Source organism: Stegostoma tigrinum, chromosome 29 (genome assembly GCF_030684315.1).
Source record: "Stegostoma tigrinum isolate sSteTig4 chromosome 29, sSteTig4.hap1, whole genome shotgun sequence".
In the NCBI taxonomy this organism is placed as follows: Eukaryota; Metazoa; Chordata; class Chondrichthyes; order Orectolobiformes; family Stegostomatidae; genus Stegostoma; species Stegostoma tigrinum.
Genome location: NC_081382.1, coordinates 8,409,687 through 8,429,317, shown reverse-complemented (window position 1 = coordinate 8,429,317; position 19,631 = coordinate 8,409,687). Strand labels below are relative to the sequence as shown.

General features: G+C 44.4%; 1 protein-coding gene across 4 annotated transcripts in view; it reads left to right on the top strand.

The window, feature by feature from the left end:
* The window catches only part of paxx (PAXX non-homologous end joining factor), a 30,360-nt gene extending 11,580 nt beyond the window's left edge, over positions 1-18,780 (top strand). For 3 of the 4 annotated variants that reach the window (XM_048558596.2, XM_059638318.1, XM_059638319.1), the window contains 6 exons: positions 839-899; positions 2,706-2,755; positions 6,284-6,474; positions 11,744-11,812; positions 15,200-15,296; positions 16,804-18,779. In XM_048558596.2, the coding sequence (XP_048414553.1) occupies positions 839-899; positions 2,706-2,755; positions 6,284-6,474; positions 11,744-11,812; positions 15,200-15,296; positions 16,804-16,864 (529 nt within the window). In that variant the 3' untranslated portion in view covers positions 16,865-18,779. Of the gene's footprint in view, positions 1-838; positions 900-2,705; positions 2,756-6,283; positions 6,475-11,743; positions 11,813-15,199; positions 15,297-16,803 lie in introns of all 4 variants that reach the window. The other variant, XM_059638317.1, reaches the window with a different exon arrangement.
* Positions 18,781-19,631: the final 851 nt, after the last annotated feature.

Genomic DNA, 19,631 nt, shown 5'->3' with positions numbered 1-19,631 from the left:
CCATCCCCCTCTCTGATGAAGGGTCTAGGCCCGAAACGTCAGCTTTTGTGTTCCTGAGATGCTGCTTGGCCTGCTGTGTTCATCCAGCTCCACACTTTGTTATCTCGGATTCTCCAGCATCTGCAGTTCCCGATATCTCTTCTCTCCATGGACTTTATTTACAGCTTGCTGCCACAGAAAGGCGGCCAACATCATCAAAGACCCATCACACCCTAGTAACGCTCTCCTACAACCCCTTCCATCAGGCATAAGATACAGAAGCCTGAACACACACACGAGCCGCTGTTATCAGACTGATGAATGAATTCTCTAGCCTCAAATAACACTGATCTTGCTAACGTTGATCTCACCTAGCCCTATGCAATGTAACCTATGTGCCTCTGTCTAAGTCTTATTGGTCTGTACATCCTTTGTTTAGCATGGTCTGCCTGTGCCACTTGTAAACAAAGCTTTTCACTGTACTTCGGTACACGTGACAATCAATCAAATAATCAATCAATCGTATATTCTGCTTTTGTCTTCTTATGATCAAACATGTTATCATCCCGTAGGATCCAGCAGGGTTGTCTGACACTAAGTGGATTTACGGAGCAGTTCATTGTTGTATGATAATTCAAAGATAAGTTGGGAAAACTGCACAGGGTGTACTGGGAACAAGTGACCTGGGTTGTTAGAGTTTCATGAAGTGTACATTGTGTTGAAACCCGTGATGGGAAAAGCATATGACTGGACTCTGTCTTCTTGTGTTTGACAAACTGAGTTGATCCTCTCATTTCATTCTTGCATGTATGACTCTAAGAGAAAATACTGATGACAATGATCTCCCTTTCCTTCGCAGTGTTACAAATGGTATGGATGTTTGGAGCACAGGTTTCAGTCCACAAAAACTTGAGGAACATGTGAGTATTTGGACTGTACATTTTGTTTTAACAATGTGTTATCCTGCTGTTTTTTATTCATTAATGGGATGAGGGCGTCACTGGCCAGACAGCATTTCTTGTTCATCCCTATTTGCCCAGAGGGAAGTTAAGAGTCAACCACATTGCTGTGGGCCTGGAGTCACACGTAGATAAGGATGGCAATTGCCTTCCCTAAACGACATTAGTGAACCAGATGGGTTCTCCCTGACATCGGCAATGGGTTCATGGTCATCATTAGATTCTTAATTCCAGATATTTTATTGAATTCAAATTCCACCATCTGCTGTGGCAGGATTCAAACCCGGGTCCCCAGAATGTTATCTGGGTCTCTGGATTAACAATCCAGTGAAAATTCCACTCAGCCATCACGTCCCCATTTTAAATCTGGTCATATGTTTTTGCAGTTATGTGGAATGAAAAATCTTGCATAAAATGCGCAGTTCCTATCCACAAACCTTATTTTCTATTGTTATCATTCTGGAGCATCCTTTTACATCAGTATTCCCTTTTGAATTGTGTTCTGCAAATTGTCGATGTAGTTCCAGCCCATGAACACTAGATGGCCTTATCAAGCAGGATTCTGAAGTTTTGATCAGAGACAACAGGAACTGCAGATGCTGGAGAATCCAAGATAACGAAGTGTGGGGCTGGATGAACACAGCAGGCCAAGCAGCATCTCAGGAGCGTGCTCCTAAGATGCTGCTTGGCCTGCTGTGTTCATCCAGCCCCACACTTTGTTATTCGGAAGTTTTGTTCTATTTCCTTCTCGCCCTGTTTAGAGTTGCCACCCCACAGCTCTGGAGCAGGCGTGACTTGAACCTGGGCCTCCTGGGCCAGTGGTAGGGACACTTACCACTGCATCACAAGTTTCTTCACTGAGATCCGCATGTCCTGTGATTGGCATGTTTTGCTTCCAACAGCACTTCTCTTGATAGACTTTACTCTTCGTACTTTGCTGATAACATGCTAATTGCTAACAAAAGCAGTAGCCCACCGTGATTAATGTTGTCAGGTATTGAGAACAAGTGAGGATAATGTTTTCAGCAACAGCTTCAATTCACCAACAAGGCACTAACTGTCTCTGAGGGGAAGATTCTGTGATCATACGTGGCCCCGAGACCTAGAGTCACGCAGCATGGAAACAGACCCTTCGGTTCACGTATCCTAAATTAATCCAGTCCCATTTGCCAGCACTTCATCTATACCCAAATACTCTGAACCCTTTCTAGCAAATTCTGCTGGGGTGATGTTGCTGTGCATGGTCCCAAAACTTTGGAATCTCCTTCCAAACGCCTCTTCTTTTTAAGCCCCAGACCACCTACCCAGCACATCTTTGGACTTGTGTGAACAATCCAGAGGAAACCCAAGCAGACATGGGGAGAATGTGCAAACTCCACACGGGTAGCTGCCTGAGGGTGGAATCGAACCCGGGTCCCTGGCGCTGTAAGGCCGCGGTGCTATCGCACGCTTGCTTTTGATTTATTATCCTCACCATTTGTTCTCCACTGGTGTTTTGCCAGGCCCAAAGGCTTCCAGCAGCAGTGTTGGGGACATGGAGTGCATGTGCTGATCCCGTGGCTAGTGCACGGCCCCTCGCACACACAGGTGCTGACTGTTGTCTGGGGGTCGGTTAACCATTTGGCTCTTCTCCCAAGTTCCTCCTCTCTGTTCAGTCTGGCTCCATGCCCCTGCTGTGTGATTTATGAATGTTCATCTCGGCTGCTGTGCAGCCCAAACTCTGCATATCAGGAAAGGACAGTATTCACTTTTGTTTCTGTCTGACAGAAATCCACACATGGAGTGAAAACCTGTGAAGAATACAACTCCAGAGCCAGGTACGTAACCATCAGTCCACAGGGGAAAAAGGAGAGTTGATAAAGAAATAGGAAAATAGAATCAGGAGTAAGCCACTCAACCCCTTTACTCTGCTCTCCCATTCAGCTGGCTCATGGCTGATCTGTATCTGAACCCCGTTTGCCATTCTCAGCTCTATATCTCTTACTGCCCTAATCAAACATAAGTCCTTCACTCTCAGTCCTGATAGCTCCAGGAAACACAGGCATTTGAGAGAGTGCAATTCAGATTTCTACTTGTAATTTCGTGAAGACTTGTTTCTGGATTTTGCTCCTAAAGGGGTTGCTCTAATTTACCAGCTCTGCCCTGCACTCTCAATTTACTCCAGTGCAGAAGGCAGCCTCTCAACAGCAGAGGTGGCACGGTGGCTCAGTGGCTAGCATAGCCACCTCACAGCACTAGGAACCAGGTTCAATTCCAGCCTCGGTTGACTGTGTGGAGTTTGCACATTCTCCCCGTGTCCGTGCAGGTTTCCTCTGGGTGCTCCGGTTTCCTCCCGCAGTCCAAAGATGTTGCAAAGATGTAAGGTGGATTGGCCGTGCTAAATCACCCATGGTGTCCAGGGACATGCAGGCTAGGTGGATTAGCCATGGGGAATGACAGGGAGAAAGTGGGTGCTGAGCCTCCGGCTGAGTGGGATGCTGTTTGCAGGGTCAGTACAGACTCGATGGGCTGAACTGCCTCATTCTGTATTGTAAGGATTCTGTAACTGTCCATTTAACATTCTGACACTTTGATCAAATCACCAGACTGCACTGTGGCCTGTCCTGAAGCTTGAATATAACGGGTGTTCACTCACCTGCATTGGGTGTTGATGCCAGGCCGATGTCTTAGCAAACATTTTACTGAATGAGAAAATGGAGAGGAAATGTGATGCCATACAACTGCTGCCATCCTTGTGCCCATCAGGCTTGTGATTTGAAACAATTTCACCCATAAATCTGGTATGGAGAATTCTGGTGTCACTCCATCAAGTAGGATTTACTGAATCCTGCACAATCTCGAGGGCTCCTCTGCCTCTACCACCCTGCGTCTGGGAGATGACAGACCAAGGTCACAGAAGAGAGGAGGAAAAACATATAGAGCAACTTGTATTGATATAGTATACTTCAGGACCTCAGGGCACCCCAGCATGTTTCACAGCCCGTAAAGTACATTCGAAGGCAGTGCCTATAGAAGGAAACACAGCAAGCTGCCACAAACAACAGCTTGCTATTCTGCTTGCTTGATGTCGCTTGACAGATATTAGACAAGATGCTCGGTATAGGTCTGGAAATAACTCTCTGTGATCTGTTGCACCTAAGGCTTTCAAGAAAAGGAAAATACAGCAGAAAGCTGAAAGCAGCACAGAGAATGCTGGAGAAACTCAGCAGGCCTGGCAGCGTCTGTGGAGACAGGGGCAGAGTTAATCTTTTGAGTTCAGTGCGACTCTCCTTGTGAGCTGGCGCTTTGGTTGTAAGTGAGTAGCCCTCCCTCAGTCCTCCCTCATCGGCCTTGATTATATACTCCTGCTTCTGGAGCAGTCCTGAAACCTATGACTTCCTGATTCCAAAGTGGGAATGCTGCCTGCTGGGCTCTGCTGGCACTTTAAACAATTGGAAATCCATTGCCAGCTACTGTCAGCCACTTGTGGGCTGAAGGGCCTGTTCTGTGCTGTACTGTTCTATGTTCTATGTTCTATGCTGGGCTGATGATGCTCAGCTGTACAAAATGTCGAGGTAGAGGAGGATGAGCGGACGGGGAATTAAAATGAAGAGGAGCTAACCATTTGAGATAAACAAACAAGGCACAGGTGCATTTCAAAACTCAGAAAGCCACACTGTAAAATGAAGAGCTTTTCCTGTCTGCTGGTGAGATAGAACCAAGGAGTAGGTATCACAAACATGGCTGAAATATTTACATAAACACACACAGAATTAACAACGTCTTATAATAGATAGCGATTCCTACAGAGGGTCACCTGGATACGAAACATACATGACCCAACCTGTTGAGACTGGAAAGGTTGGGACGTCAGTCCCTGGAGCGTAAGAGCCTGAGGGGTGACCTTACAGAGGTTTATAGAATCATGCGGGGTATAGATAAAGTGAATGGTAGGCGTCTATTCCCTAGGCTGGGGGGCCTTCAAGACTAGGGGACATATTTTTGAGGTGAGAGGAGAAAGATTTAAAAATGACTTGGGGGCAGTTTTTTTAACACAGGGTGGTTTGTGTCTAGACTGAACTTCCTGGGAAAGTTATACATGCAGGTACAGTTGCAACGTTTAAAAGACGTGTAGATAAATACATGGATAAGAAAATGTTTGGAGGGATATGGGCCAAGTGCAGGCAGGTTGGGATTATGGTGGGGCTGAAGGGTCTGCTTTTGTGCTGTATGACTCTGCGAGACACTAATCATTATTAACTTTCTTGCTGGTTTTCCCTCCTGCCTTGGGTCCCTTCTCCCAACAACCCACTGCTGAGGTACAGGTATGAATAGGCTGGGGATGTACATCAAAGCTTAATAAGTAGGGAGTCCACCATATCCAGGTGGTGGGTCAGCTATGCTCAACTGGGGACCGTCTGTCCATTCGAGGAGCAGGATTGGAGTCTACGATTCCTGTCCATGTCTCTGGTTACATCTGCATGACACCAGACACAGTGCAGCTCCTCACAGGAGCACCAGCCTCCCCATGGTAGCTCAGTGAATGCTGACAAAGCTACTCACAGAAAAGACATCAAAACCAAGACTTGACCCTATTCTGTAGACAACCTCAGGTCCAGCAGGATTGTGACCAGGAGTAGGAACATATGCTGTATTCCATCTTCGTAATTGATTTCAGTTTTCCTCAATTACCATGTCCCAATCATTATCCCTGTTGCAGCTCTCCCTGCGTTTAGTCAAAACACTCCTGATATCCATCTTTTCGATAAACATTGGAGTATGGAATTCAGAAAGTCTTAGCAATCCTTTTGGAACAGCATTTCACAATTAGAACAAGGCATCATTAGTGAAAGGGAAATCTATACTGAGAAATGTATTAGTTGATTTGAGGATGTAACAAGAGAGTAGATAAAGGGAAACATTAAGATGTAAGCTATATGTATTTCCAATAGACATTTGATAAGAGGCCACATTAAACTGTAAATAGGCAGGATAGGTGTTCATGGAGTTGGGCCTAATATGTTACCACAGATAGAGGATTGGTAAATAGGAGGCATTGTTTGGGGCTGGGGATAGGGATTAATGGGCCTTTCAAAATAATTATTGAAGTTCCACAAAGAGCAGTAGCTGGGCCCTCAGTTATGTTTACAGTTTATATTCATGACTTTAAAACAAGAACAGAAAATACTATATCTTAAAGTTCGTTAATGAAACAAAGCTTGTTTGGAATGCAGGCTGTGAGGAGAACACACAGGATGGACAGAGATGATGTTTAACTGTGTGGGCCACAGGGTGGTGAATGGTGTACAATGGGGGAGCATGTTGTGAATCAACGTTACTGCTAACATTCTGTGCTGCGCCCACAGGGATGCTTTCGAGAAGTCTGCTGTCAGCCTCACAGTTCTTGACAACATCGCCATACTGAAACTTAACCAAGATGACCAGGGACTAACCTTTGACCTCTACAAGCTGTCCATTTCTGAGGCCAAGGCAGAGATCCGGTCGGTCATGTTTCACCTGGTGGATCAAGTACATCACTTGGAAGATCAAATCAAAGGTGCACAGCGCGGTACTGATGGGGACAGGAAGGAGACAAGTATCTGAAATACCCAAACTTTCTTTTTTAGGGGTTGCAGGCATTGCTCATTTAGCCAGTGGCAAAGTCTTAGTCCAACACTACCTTTTAAAAAGATCTTAGCGCAGTCTTAAAAAAAAAGACTTTCTTATGGTTTACACTCAATCTGCCCATTATTCTGTAAACTAGCTGACACCAATAGCCCCAGCGAGTGAATTTTTTGTAGATTTGCTTGCCAATTTCATCTAAAATGCTTTTGTTATTTGTTTATAATTCTCCTTTCACCGCTTTTGCGCTGAGCAGCTATCTTACTCCCTGATCTCTATCATTAACTTCTGGTAGCAGTGTATGTAGGTCATAGGAAGGAATACCAGCTGCATCTTTCCTTGTGGTTCCCCCAACTGGCACCTTTTAGCAGCTGGGTTGAGCGGCACTGGAGAACTGCATTTCTGTAGCTCCTTTCCTATTCTCAAGTCATTCCGCAGACCTTTCCAACCAATGTAGAGTTATAGACTCAGAAAATCATACAGCATGGAAACAGACCCTTCAGCCCAACCAATCCATGCTGGCCATAATCCAAAACTAAATTAGTCCCACTAAACAAGCCTGTGCTTGGCCCAATACCCTCCAAAACATTTCTTATTTGTGTACTATCTTCCTAACGTTGTAACTGTGCCCTTATCTGCCATTTCCTCTGGAGGTTTGTTCCAAGCATGGACCATTCCCTGTGTAAATGACGCCCCCATGTCTTCTTTGAATCTCTCTCCTCACACCTAAAAAAGTTGCCCCCCCAATCTTGAAATGCCCCACCCGAGGGAAAGCACACCTGCCATTTGTCTGTGGGCTAGACCAGGTAAAGATGGCAGTTCCTCTCCTGAAGGACATTAGAAGGTTTTTACAATAATTGACAAAGTCACTTGGTTGTCATTAGGCCAATTTTCAATTCAAGGGTTTCGTTGAATTCAAATTTTAACATCTGCTGTAGTGGGATTCGAGCCCATGTCCCGCGAACAGTATGTTAGCGATGTGATGACAGGATGCTCAGAAGATCATTTCGGCAGAGTCAACATGGCTTAGTGAAAGGGAAATTGTCTTTGACAAATTTATCAGCATTTTTGTTCTGGACACAGCTAGCAGAATGAATAAAGGGGAACTACAAAGTAGTGTATTTAGATCTAGCATTAACAAGTTACCAAATAAGTAGATATTGTATAAAGTTAGGGTTCCTGGGGATTGGGGGTAATATATTAGTACAGATTGAAGATTGGCCAATGAGCTAAAAACAGAGGAATAAATGGATCAGTTTTGAGTTTACAAACATCCCCTAGAGAGAGATGACACAAGGATCAGGACTTGAGCCTCAGCAATTTGCAACACGTGTTAATTAATTAGACAAAGAGACCAGCATATGAGATAATTGACAATGTTATACCTTATAGTTCCATTATACTTATATATATTTACGGTCTGGTTTTCCCTAATAAAGAAATTTGGTTTGGAAAGGGAGAAAGCAGACTGGCCTTTGATTTGAACTATGAAACACAAATAAGCACTTGTGGAAAATAGACTGGCTTCTCCATCAATTAGTGGATGACCAGCAAAACAACAATAAGGAGCAACCAGATAACATGTGCTTTAAGTTTCTGCTTAGTGAATAAGCACTGTGCAGGACATGGGAGAGTACTGCTATGCTTTTCTTGAAAATAGTTTTTTTGGACAATGCTTATGTCAGTCTGGGAGGGAATGACTCAGAAAAAAGGCTCATTCAAAAGACTGTGGCTTCAACAGTGCACTTCATTCCCTTTAGATACATAATTACCGGGGACCAAGGCTGGGAACTGAATACTCCAGGGTTTGTAAAGTTTCCAAAAGATAGACTGAATGGAAGAGGAGGAAAAGTATTTCTGGTGGTGAAAAATAACATAATGACAATAGTTTTCTGGATTTTGGCTCAGAATTGAATTGCACAAAGTAAAAACACAAAACTTTTTTAAAAAAGCTAATTGCATAGATGTGAAGGGAACACAGCTAAAATGAGTGAATAAATGGATGCAAAAATATGATCAGTAAACAGTGGGAACTATTTAATTAAATGATTCAAAGCATTCCACAAAAATATATTTTATCAAAACAGACTTAGTGAGGAGAGAGCATCTGTGATTTATGGAGAAATTAGAGATAGTATTAGATTAAAAGAGATTTGCAATACCTAGTTCTGCAATAACATGTGTTTTGTTAATGCGAATTGGTATAATGTAATTGAATAGTAGACGCTGTTTAGATAATGTAAACTTTCTGCTGTACAGGTATAGCGATTTTCTATGGCAATTTTCTACAGCACGAGGTCACACAAGAACGCAACTATTGCATTAAAGGAGAACTACATGTTTCACAAAGAATAGAAGTTAAATCAATAATTTTGAAAGATCTTGAGGGTGGCATAGTGGCTCAGTGGTTAGCACTGCAGCCTCACAGCACCAGGGACCCGGGTTCGATTCCGGCCTCGGGTAACTGTGCGGAGTTTACATATTCTCCTCGTGTCTGTGTGGGTTTTCTACGGGTGCTCCAGTTTCCTCCCACCGTCCAAAGGCATGCAGGCTAGGTGGGTTGGCCCTGCTAACTTGCCCGTTGTGTTCAGGGGTGTGTGGGTTATAGGGGGATGGGTCTGGATGGGATGCTCCAAGGGGCGGTGTGGACTTGTTGAGCCGAAGGGCCTGTTTCCACACTGTAGGGAATCTAATCTAATCAAGTCTGGAAAGAATGGCAACTGAAGAGTTGGCTAAAAGGGAAAAATTGAAAATAAGAGTTGACCAGCCAGTGACATAAAAATGAGTTGTAGGAGCTTTTACAATCGAGGAAAAAGGAAGAGGGTAGCTAAAGTAAACGCTGGTTGATCTGAAGCAGAGACATGAAAAATTATCATGCTGCAGAAGAAATGGTAGAGATGTTAAACAAATATTTTGTGTCAGCCTCCATTGTGGATGATACAAATTAGGTGCTCGAAATAGAGGGTATTCACGGAGCAAATTAGAGTGCGGAACTTAATTTACGGAGAAAATGTGTTGGAGAACTTAAACAACTGAAAGGTTAATCCCTGGGGGCTTGCATCTGAGCAAGTATCTAAAGAAGTATCTGCAGAGGAAGTGGTTGCACTGGTCAAGGTTTTCTGAAGCCGCCTTGATCCGAGAACAGTTGAATTAAGGTGGAGTGATTAAAAGCAGGAGAACTACAGCCAGACATTGGTCATCAGAAAATTACTGAAATCTATTGTGATGAAAGTTTTAACAAAGAGTTAGAGAATCGTAGTGTCATCAAATTGAATTGATATGGTTTTGTGTAAGAGGAATTATTTTTAGCAAGAAGAACGAGCGGTGATTTGATAGAAACATACACGGGCATTTCTGCAGGTGAGGGAATCTGGAGCATGGTGGTACAGTCTCAGACTAATGGGATAATCATTTAGGACTCACTTAGAGTAGGAGTTGTTGTTGACATAGACATCAGTAGACCCTTTGATAGGGTTCCACATGGTAGACTAATTGGTAAAGTTAAATCACATGGGACTCAGGGTGAGTTTGCCACATGAATACAAAATTTGCTTTATGGTAGGAGTCAGAAGGTGGAGGGTTGTTTTTTGTACTGGAGGCCAGTGACCAGCAGTATTCTACAGGGATCGATACTGGTCCAGTTTTGTTTGTCATACATATCAATAATTTGGATCAGAATTAGGAGGCATGGTTAGTAAGTTTGCAAATGACACCAAAATTGGCAGCGTAGAGGTAAACTAAGATTACAAAGAGATCTTGATCAGTTGGGTCAATGGGCTGAAGAGTGGCCGATGGAGTTTAATCTGGATAAATGTGAAATATTGCATTTTGGTAAAATAAACAAAGGCAGGACTTATACAGTTAGTGGTGGGGCTCTGGATAGTGCAGTTTAGAGAGACCCAGGGGTTCACATTACATAATTCTCTGAAATTTGTGTCACAGGTATACAGGGTGGTTCAGGAGGCATTTAGTGCACTTGCCTTCGCTGCTCAGATCTTTGAGAATAGGAGTTGGGACATCATATTGTGGTTGTACAGGATGTTGTGAGGACTCGTCTAGAGTACTGAGTGCAGCTCTGGTTACCTTGTTATAGGAAAGATAATATTAATCTGAAGAGGGTTCAGAAAAGATTTCAGAGGATGTTGCTAGGAAAGGAGGGTTTGAGTTATAAGGAGAGGCTGGATAAGCTGGGACTTTTTTCACTGGAGCAGAGGAGGTTGAAGGGTGACCTTTAGAGGCTTATAGAATCATGAGGGGCATAGATAGGAGTATTTACTCTAAGGTGGGGGTATTCAAAACTAGGGAGCATATTTTTAAGCTGAGAGCAGAAAGATTTAAAAGGGACATGAGGGGCAACTTTTTTTTACACAGAACATGAGTGGAATGAATTGCCAGGGGAAGCAGTGGATGCAGATACAGTTATCACATTTAAAAGACATTTGGATAAGTACGAGTAGGAAAGGTTTGGAGGGATATCGGCCAAACGCAGGCAGGCGGGACTAGTTTAGTTTGGAACGCGGTCAGTATGGACTGGTTGGAGCGAGGGGTCCATTTCCATGCTGTTTGACTCTCTGACTGAGATGAGGAGAAATTTCTTCACTCAGAGGGTTGTGAGTTGTTGGAAGTCACTACCCCAGCAAGCTGTGGAAGCTACAATGTTGAGCATATTCGAGGCTGAGATAGATAAATGTTTTTTTCTGAAGAAGGGTCTTGACCTGAAACGTCAGCTTTCCTGCTCCTGTGATGTTGCTTGGCCTGCTGTGCTCATCCAGCTCTACACTTTGTTATCTTAGATAAATGTTTGACTTCTCAGAGAATTGAGGGATATTAATTGGGCAAGAATGTGGAACTGAGGAAAAAAAACAAATATCCATGACCTTGTTAATTGGCACGGCAGGTTGGAGCATTAATTCGGCTTCTCACTGCTGCCTCACAGTGTCAGCTGTGATTTCATACACCACTTTCTGAGACTGAGTCTACAATCTTCTGAGTCTCAGGAAAAAGTATCACCCACAAAATCAGAACTAACACCTTCGAGATGTAGAACAGGGCCATTGATGTTAGCCTGCCTTCGCAATGAGCTGCCTGTTTTACTAGTGGCTACTTTGAGCAAATCATAACAGTGAGACAATGATGTTAATGATTATCGTGTGAGTAGTCACCCTGATAAATGTCTAAAAATATAACTCATCTTCTACCGACAGCCTCTGAGGAAAGCAACATTTTCAAACTTGATAAAACAATGCAGAGGACGCAGAGGATGTTTCTGGCAGGTAAGATTAGTCATGAAGCTCTGATCTTTAGAGGTGCAAAAAATTGTTGTGTGGTTTGTGCACTATGCCTCAGGACCCATCTCTGTCTTTCCCTTTTCTTGGTTTCTTCCAACTGCACTGCCTCAGTGATGGGGAGTGAACCAGCAGGTAGAAACCCCTCTGGGTCTGCTATTATAGCCTAGATAAATGCCCATGCATATCTCTCCAATTACCCAGCTGTCACAATTTGTTTTAAAGTGTTTTCTTTCGTTTGGTGTCCCAAAATCATCACTCCACAGTGAGAATGAATTGGGCGAGCAGTGTGGATCCCTCGAGTAACTTGTCAGACTGGCTAATATTGATTGGGAAACCTGGATTTAAAGATAGAGAAAGACTTGCACCACTACGCTAATTTCACAACCATTAGATGTCACAAAACGTCTTGCAGACAGTTAGCAACGTCTGAAACATGGCCACTGTTGTGATGCAGTGAATACAACAGTTGATTAGTACACAGCATTCTCCCACAAGCAGCAATGTGACAATGGTTAAGCAACCCATTTAAAGATGTTACTTTAATGATAAGTATTGACCAGGCTCAAGGTCAAATTCAGTTACTCCTCTTCTTCATGTATTGTATAGGATCAGTTGTGGTCACCCGAGATGGCAAACTGGGCCTCAGTTTTTGAATAACTCTTCAAGGTAATTGGGCATCGCTGGCAAGGCCATCGCTAATTGCCCTTCACAAAATGCCTTGTACAACTGCTGCAGTTCATATTGTGCAGGTATATCTACAGTGTCAGCCTCACTCATCGCCCGCCCACCATCGTCTCAGTCCCCCCACCTCACTCTTCACCCCCACCCCCAGCCTCAGTCTCCCATCCGCCCCACCACCTCTCAATTTCCTCTGTCTGACCCACCTCTTGTACGCACTGAGTTCTCACTCACTCAGGCTGCTCCCTCTGATCTGTATTACTCTTTGTTCTACGAGTGGCTTCCCTTCTGCTGTCTGTTGTTTTATTCAGCACCCCATCCACACGCTTAAAAGTGTTTCAGTGAATCATTGCCCAGTCCGAGTTAGAAGAACTGCATTGGTCAGGGCTTTCAGTATTTTTCACTGCAGTGAAAAGGGAATCTGACAAAGAGATCGTCAAAACTTATAGACATTAACATTTTTACAGCTTCTTTTACAGGATAGTAGCTAGCTGGGTTAGCATTTGCCGCCCATCCCTAACTGCCTTTATAGCGCTAGTTACTTTCTTTCTCAATACTCCTGTAGCCCACGTGGTATAGGTTCTCTCCTGTAGTGTCGTTGGGAAGGCAATTCCAGGATTTTGAAGGAAATGATATGGTTCCATTTCACTGAAAGCACAGATTCCCATAAAAAGATTACTTCTATTGACATTGCTGGACAGGAAGGATAATTGGGCCTCATTGATAGCTCTGTGATAGTACAGTAAGCTGTTTTTTTCTGCGATCATTTTTGTCAGTGGCTCTTTGTTTATTTACATGAAATATAGAGGTGTCAAGCGCTTGTATCCTCCAGTGATACTGGTTGACTGAAACTCTTAGAGACTTGTAACTATGGCACCGTTTTGAAGATGATCATGAGTGTGTGCTTTTTCTAGCAGTTCCATTATGCCCATGTTGCTGTGGAGTTATTGGTTACGTGGAGAGTGTATGCCAGCGGTATGAGTATGGACCAAGGAGTAGGAAAGGATATGTGGAAATTGTCCACACGTGTGGTTTTAAGGGTAAGAACACAGGTTGCGAGGTCTGTTAGAGAGACTTACTGGATCTTCAGGCTTGTACAAAATGCAGGGAAGCCAAATGAAACCATTCTAAAACAGTGCTAAGGCTCCAGCTGGAATTGTGACTTGTTCTGGGCATTATGCTTTTAATACATAGATGAAGGCCTTGGAATAGGAAATGGAAAAGATAAAGTACAATGGGAACAGGGATGATGAGAAGATTACAGGAGCTGGGGCTGTTCCAATTACAGCAGAGTTTGAGAAAAGATTTGATGGAGGTATGCAAAGTCATGAAAGATTTTGATTGAATCGAATTGGGCAAACTACTTGCAGTGACGGGAGTCTCATTAACCAGAGGACACTGATTTTAAGATCATTTGGAAAAAAACCTGAGGTAATTTTTTTTAACATAATGACTCAGGATAAGCAGATTTGATATTCATATTGGGAAGTATTCAGCCTGGGGTCAGTGACCAGTGGTGTTCAGCAGGGATCTGTTCTGGGACCTCTGCTCTTTGTGATCTTTATAAATGACTTGGATGAGGAAATGGAAGGTTGGGTTAGTAAGTTTGCTGATAACATGAAGTTGTGGACAGCGTGGAGGGCTGTTGTAGGTTGCAATGGGACATTGACAGGATGCAGAGCTGGGCAAAGAAGTGGCAGATGGAATTCAACCCAGAAACGTGTGAAGTGGTTCATTTTAGAAAGTCAAATTTGAATGCAGAATACAGGGTTAATGGCAGGATTCTCGGCTGTGTGGAGGAACAGAGGGATCTTGGGGTCCACGTCCATAGATCACTCAAAGTTACCACCCAAGTTGGTAGGTTTGTAAAGAAGGCGTATGGTGTGTTGGCTTTCATTGGTAGGGGAATTGAGTTTAAGAGCCATGAGGTTACGCCTAGCTCTATAAAACTCTGGTTAGACCACACTTGGAATTTTGTGTTCAGTTCTGGTCACCTCATTACAGGAAAGATGCAGAAGCTTTGGAGAGGGTGCAGAGGAGATTTACCAGGATGCTGCCTGGACTGGTGGGCAGGTCTTATGAGGAAAGGTTGAGGGAGCTAGGGCTTTTCTCATTGGAGTGAAGAAGGATGAGGTGTGACTTGGTAGAGGTGTACAAGATGATGAGAGGCATAGAGTGGATAGTCAGAGACTTTTTCCCAGGGTGGAAATGACTATTATGAGGGGGCATAATTTTAAGGTGACTGGAGGAAGGTATAGGGGAGATGTCAGAGGTAAGTTCTTCACACAGAGAGTGGTGGCCGCGTGGAATGTGCTGTCAGCAGTGGTAGTGGAGTCAGATACTTTACAGACTTTTAAGCGACGCTTGGATAGGCACATGGAGGATAGTAAAATGTAGGGTGTGCAGGGTAGATTGACCTTAGTAGGATTATAGGTCGGCACGACATTGTGGGCTGAAGGGCCTGTACTGTGCTGTACTGTTCTATGTTCTATGTAATAATAGCTTTCAAAAGGGGATTGGATAAATTCTTGGGAAGGCAAGAGATGCAGGTGCTTAGAGAAAAGAACAGCAAGGCAATTCAGTAACTCCTTCAAAATTCTCGTATTAGAGAAATGCTTAAACATTCCTGAATTGTCTCCAGTGGTTAATCATTTGAACATTTCATGATTGAAATCTGTTGCTGTTTGCTTGTAGAGTATGATTCCAGGAGGAAGGCAAATGGACCTGAATCTTCACCAGTGTCCAAGAAGAGGCTTGCAGGAGAGTCCCTGATAAATCCAGGCAGCAAGAGGTAGTTGTCATCTTCCAAAGATTAGTGCTCTGTAAGCTTTGTGGGTAATGTGCAATATAGGGCCGTGCACTGCGCAGTACGGGGGCCAATTCACTGTTAGATATGGGGCCCCATTCACTGCATGATCTCCGGCCACCCACTTTGCCATATTGGACCTTTCAGTGTGTGGTGTACAAGGCCAGGTCCCAACAACACATTCTCGATTGCTCACTTTGCTTATATTAATGCTCCTGATCCCTGTCCAGTTTGATGCAGAGCGGCTCCTCCTCTGTCCAAACCTGAACCTGGGAAGACTGCTCTCTACAACAACTTGCATTTATATAATGTCTTCAATTTCATAAACCATCACCTTTGACGCTGCACAGGAGAGTTTGACCCCAGCCCACAAATGGAAATGTTGAAGTGGGTGAACAAAAGATTTTTGTTTTTTTGCTTTAATCTTTCACATGAGCTGGGCGTCCCTTGTGAGGTCAGCATTTGTGAAAGAGGGATGTTTTAAGCAGTGCTTTGAAGGAGCAGAAAGTGGTTAAACGGTAGACTTTGAGAGAGAATTCCACACCTTGCAATCTAGGCAGTGATGTAAATCAAGGACACCGGAGAGTTGGAAGGGTATAGACGGGTGGAGGAGATTGCTGAGATCAGGAAGGTTGTGGCCCAAGACACCCAGCCGTGTTTTTGAATGTTAACACTGTTACAGAGCAGCATGGGATGCATTGCTATGGTGATGAATGATCCACAATGCAAGTTGTTGTAACCTCTCCCTCCCACAAAGCTGGAGGGTCACCAGGGGAGAAACAGAATCTGCAATTCAGGTAAAAGTGAAAAAAAAAACAGAGAGAGAGAGAGAGATAGCGGTATTCCCTCCAGCTTGTTAAATTGTAACCTTCATAATGCTTCAGCAACCAGGCCATGGCGGTAGAGAAAGACTCCAGACGGTGGCCATTGCTGAAGCCAAGCACAGATGGAGGTCCTCAAAGCCTGGTGCCAGGGGGACAGGGCACCCGGGCCTGGTGCCAGGGGGACAGGGCACCCGGGCCTGGTGCCAGGGGGACAGGGCACCCGGGCCTGGTGCCAGGGGGACAGGGCACCCGGGCCTGGTGCCAGGGGGACAGGGCACCCGGGCCTGGTGCCTGGAGCACAGGGCACCCGGGCGCGGTACCAGGATTACAGGGCACCCGGGCCTGATGTCAGGTGGCCACCTCTGGGAAGTTCCCTCTGCCCTGATGCCTCAGGGGCCTGAAGGCCTGCAGCTAGGTCCATTAGCGCAGCACCAAGAGCAGGCAGGTCACCCTCAAGCCCTGCCTGAAGGGTCAGTGGTGCCCATCTCTGGATTCGGCCACTTCCAACACCTACAAATCCTGCTTTTGCGTTTATTTAGCACCTTTCCCGATTGTAGCAAATGAAGTACTTACGAAGTATAGCCACTGTCGCAGTGGGTGCTGTCTGCACAGCAAAAGCTGTATTCCCTTTGTGACTGATGCATCCTGTCTCACCTCTTCTTCTGTAGAACAAAGGCTCCCACTGGAGTGAGTTTTGAAGACAATATCCTCGATGACAGTGATGAGTGAAGCATTTGATTGGGTTCTACATGGATTTGCTGGGAATATTTATCGGGGAAGTGTGGTTTTACCATTATTTATTTCTTTTAGGCAATGTTAGATACAAACTTTAAAAAGGAAATGCTGTCTCTGTTTGTTTAGCAAACAACAAAAATACAAGCTATTTTATGTGGTGTTTTAAAATTAAAGATCGAAAGTAAAAAGAAAGGTACTCAGCGGATCCCTACAGTGTAGAAGCAGGCCATTTGGCCCACCAAGTCCACAACAACCCTCTGAAGAGCATCCCACCCAGATTCTTTGCTCCCCCCTATCCCTGTAACCCTACATTCCCCATGGCTAACCCACCCAGCCTGCACATCCATGGACACTATGGACAATTTAGCATGGCCAATTTACCCTAACCTGAACATCTGTGGGCTGTAGGAGGAAACCGGAGTACCCAGAGGAAACCCACGCAGGCACGGGGAGAATGTGCAAACTCCGCACAGATGCTGGCTCGAGGGTGGGATTGAAGCCAGGTTTCTGGTGTTGTGAGGCAGTGGGGCTAACCACCGAGCTGCCCTCAAATTACTCCACAACAGACAGTGCACTCTGTATCTGGTATAGTTCACACAAAGGGCTGTGAGTTTAGTGACAGTGTAAAATGGATAAAACAAAATTTTTCACCCATTATGTAACTGATCCTATGGAACATCATCCACAATTCATCAACTGCAGTCCACTGAGAAAGGTTTGCATTCTTGCTCCTTTCATGACCTCAGGATGTCCCAAAGAGCTGAAAGTGCTAATTTAAGTGTGGGCTGCCTTTCTGTCCTATCTGTTCTCCTGTCCTCACTGCTGAGGATTGGGCCATCAACATCTGTTGGCTGTAGATACCCCTACTGTGGCCAACTCGAGCAGGTTACCTGGCACTTGAACCTGGAGGTAGGGACACTACCCGCTACAATGCAACACTACCCCTCAATGTAATGAGATAACAAGGTGTAGAGCTGGATGAACACAGCAGGCCAAGCTGCATCAGAGGAGCAAGAAGGCTGACATTTCGGGCCTGAAGACCCAACAAAGAGAAACCTAATAACAATTGTGACACCCGTGATGGGGTAACATTGACTAGAACATGAGGAGACCTACTGTTAATAGAGCCAGGGAATGTTTTATATCTACCTGAGAGGGTAGGCACAGTCTGATTTTCAGGCTTATTGAAAGGCAACATTTCCTCAGTACTGTACTGAAGTGTCAGCCTGGCTCCTGCAAGCAAGAAGCAGCAGTGATGAAGAGGCCCGACATCTGAACAAGGAATAGTTGAGCACAGGCCTATCAAGACTGCACTGTTGTGACACTTTCTAAACTAAAAACCTTTTACCTCAATGCAGTCTGTATCCTACTATTCCCTGCCTAGTCATCCATCTGTCAAGATGACTGGTAAATGCAGCTATTGTATCTGTCTCCACCACCTCCTCTGGCAGTGCATTCCAGGCAAATACCATATTGTGGAAAAACAAAATTGCTTCTCACATCATCCTTAAACTTTCTCCCCTTTAAGCTTAAACCTGTGTTCCCCCAGTAATTAACATTTCTACCTTAAGAGAAAGACTTCAACTATTTATTGTATGCATGCATCTCAATATTGTAAACTTCTGTCACGTCACCGCTTATGCTTTGGAGCTCAAGTGAAAACAAGCCAAGGTCATAGCAAAGATCTGTAGCTCGGGTTGTGGGTGAGGTTGTTGACTTGCTCACCGAGCTGGGCTTGTTCTTCTTCAGATGTTTTGTCACCATGCTAGGTAACATCATCAGTGAGGCCTCTGATGAAGCGACGTTGTTCTACTTCACTTGAAATTTATGCTGTTTGATTGTTATGGTGAGCATGTGTCATTTCTGGTTTTGTTCTGTATGGGTTTGTATGTTGGGTCCAATTCTATATGTTTGTTGACTGCATTACAAGTGGAGAACCAAGCCTCTAGGAATTCCCGTGTGTGTCTATGTTTGACTTGGGCTACTATGGTTACCTTGTCCCAGTTAAACTGATGGCCTTCATTGTCTTAGTGTACTGATATTAGGGAAAGGTTGTTGAGTCGTTTTACTGCTAACTAATGTTCGTATATTCTTATGGTTAGTTTCCTTCCAGTCTGTCCGATGGTATGTTGTAAACTACGTTTGTTCTGCGTGTTTTAGGAATGGGGTCTTTAATCCTTGTCATCAGCTAGCAGCAAAACAACGTGACAAACTTGCCTTAATATCAGTTTAACTAGGACAAAGTAACCACAGTAGCCGAAGCCAACCACAGACACGCACAGCAATTCCTAGAGATATGGTTCTCCACCTATAATGCAATCAACAAACACATAGAATTGGACCCCATACACAAACCCACACAGATCAAAACCAGAAATGACACTACTCACCATGACGGACCAGACAGTGTAAATTCCAAGCGGAATAGAATAACATCGCTTCATTGGAGGCCTCGCAGATGATGTCACCTAGCATGGTGATGAAACGTCTGAACGAGAGCAAGCCAGTCGACAACCTTGAAAACGAACCAAGTTTGCCCAATCTCTCCTTACAACTAATATCCTACAAACCAGGCGACATTCTGGTAAACATTTCTGTACCCTTTCCAAAGCCTTCACGTCCTGGTAGTGTGACAACCAGAACTGTACACAGTGTTCCAAATGTGGCCCAACTAAAGTTGTATGCAGCTTCAACATGACTTGGCAGTTTTTATACTCTATATCCTGACTGATGAAGGCAAGCACCTCCTGACCACTTTCTG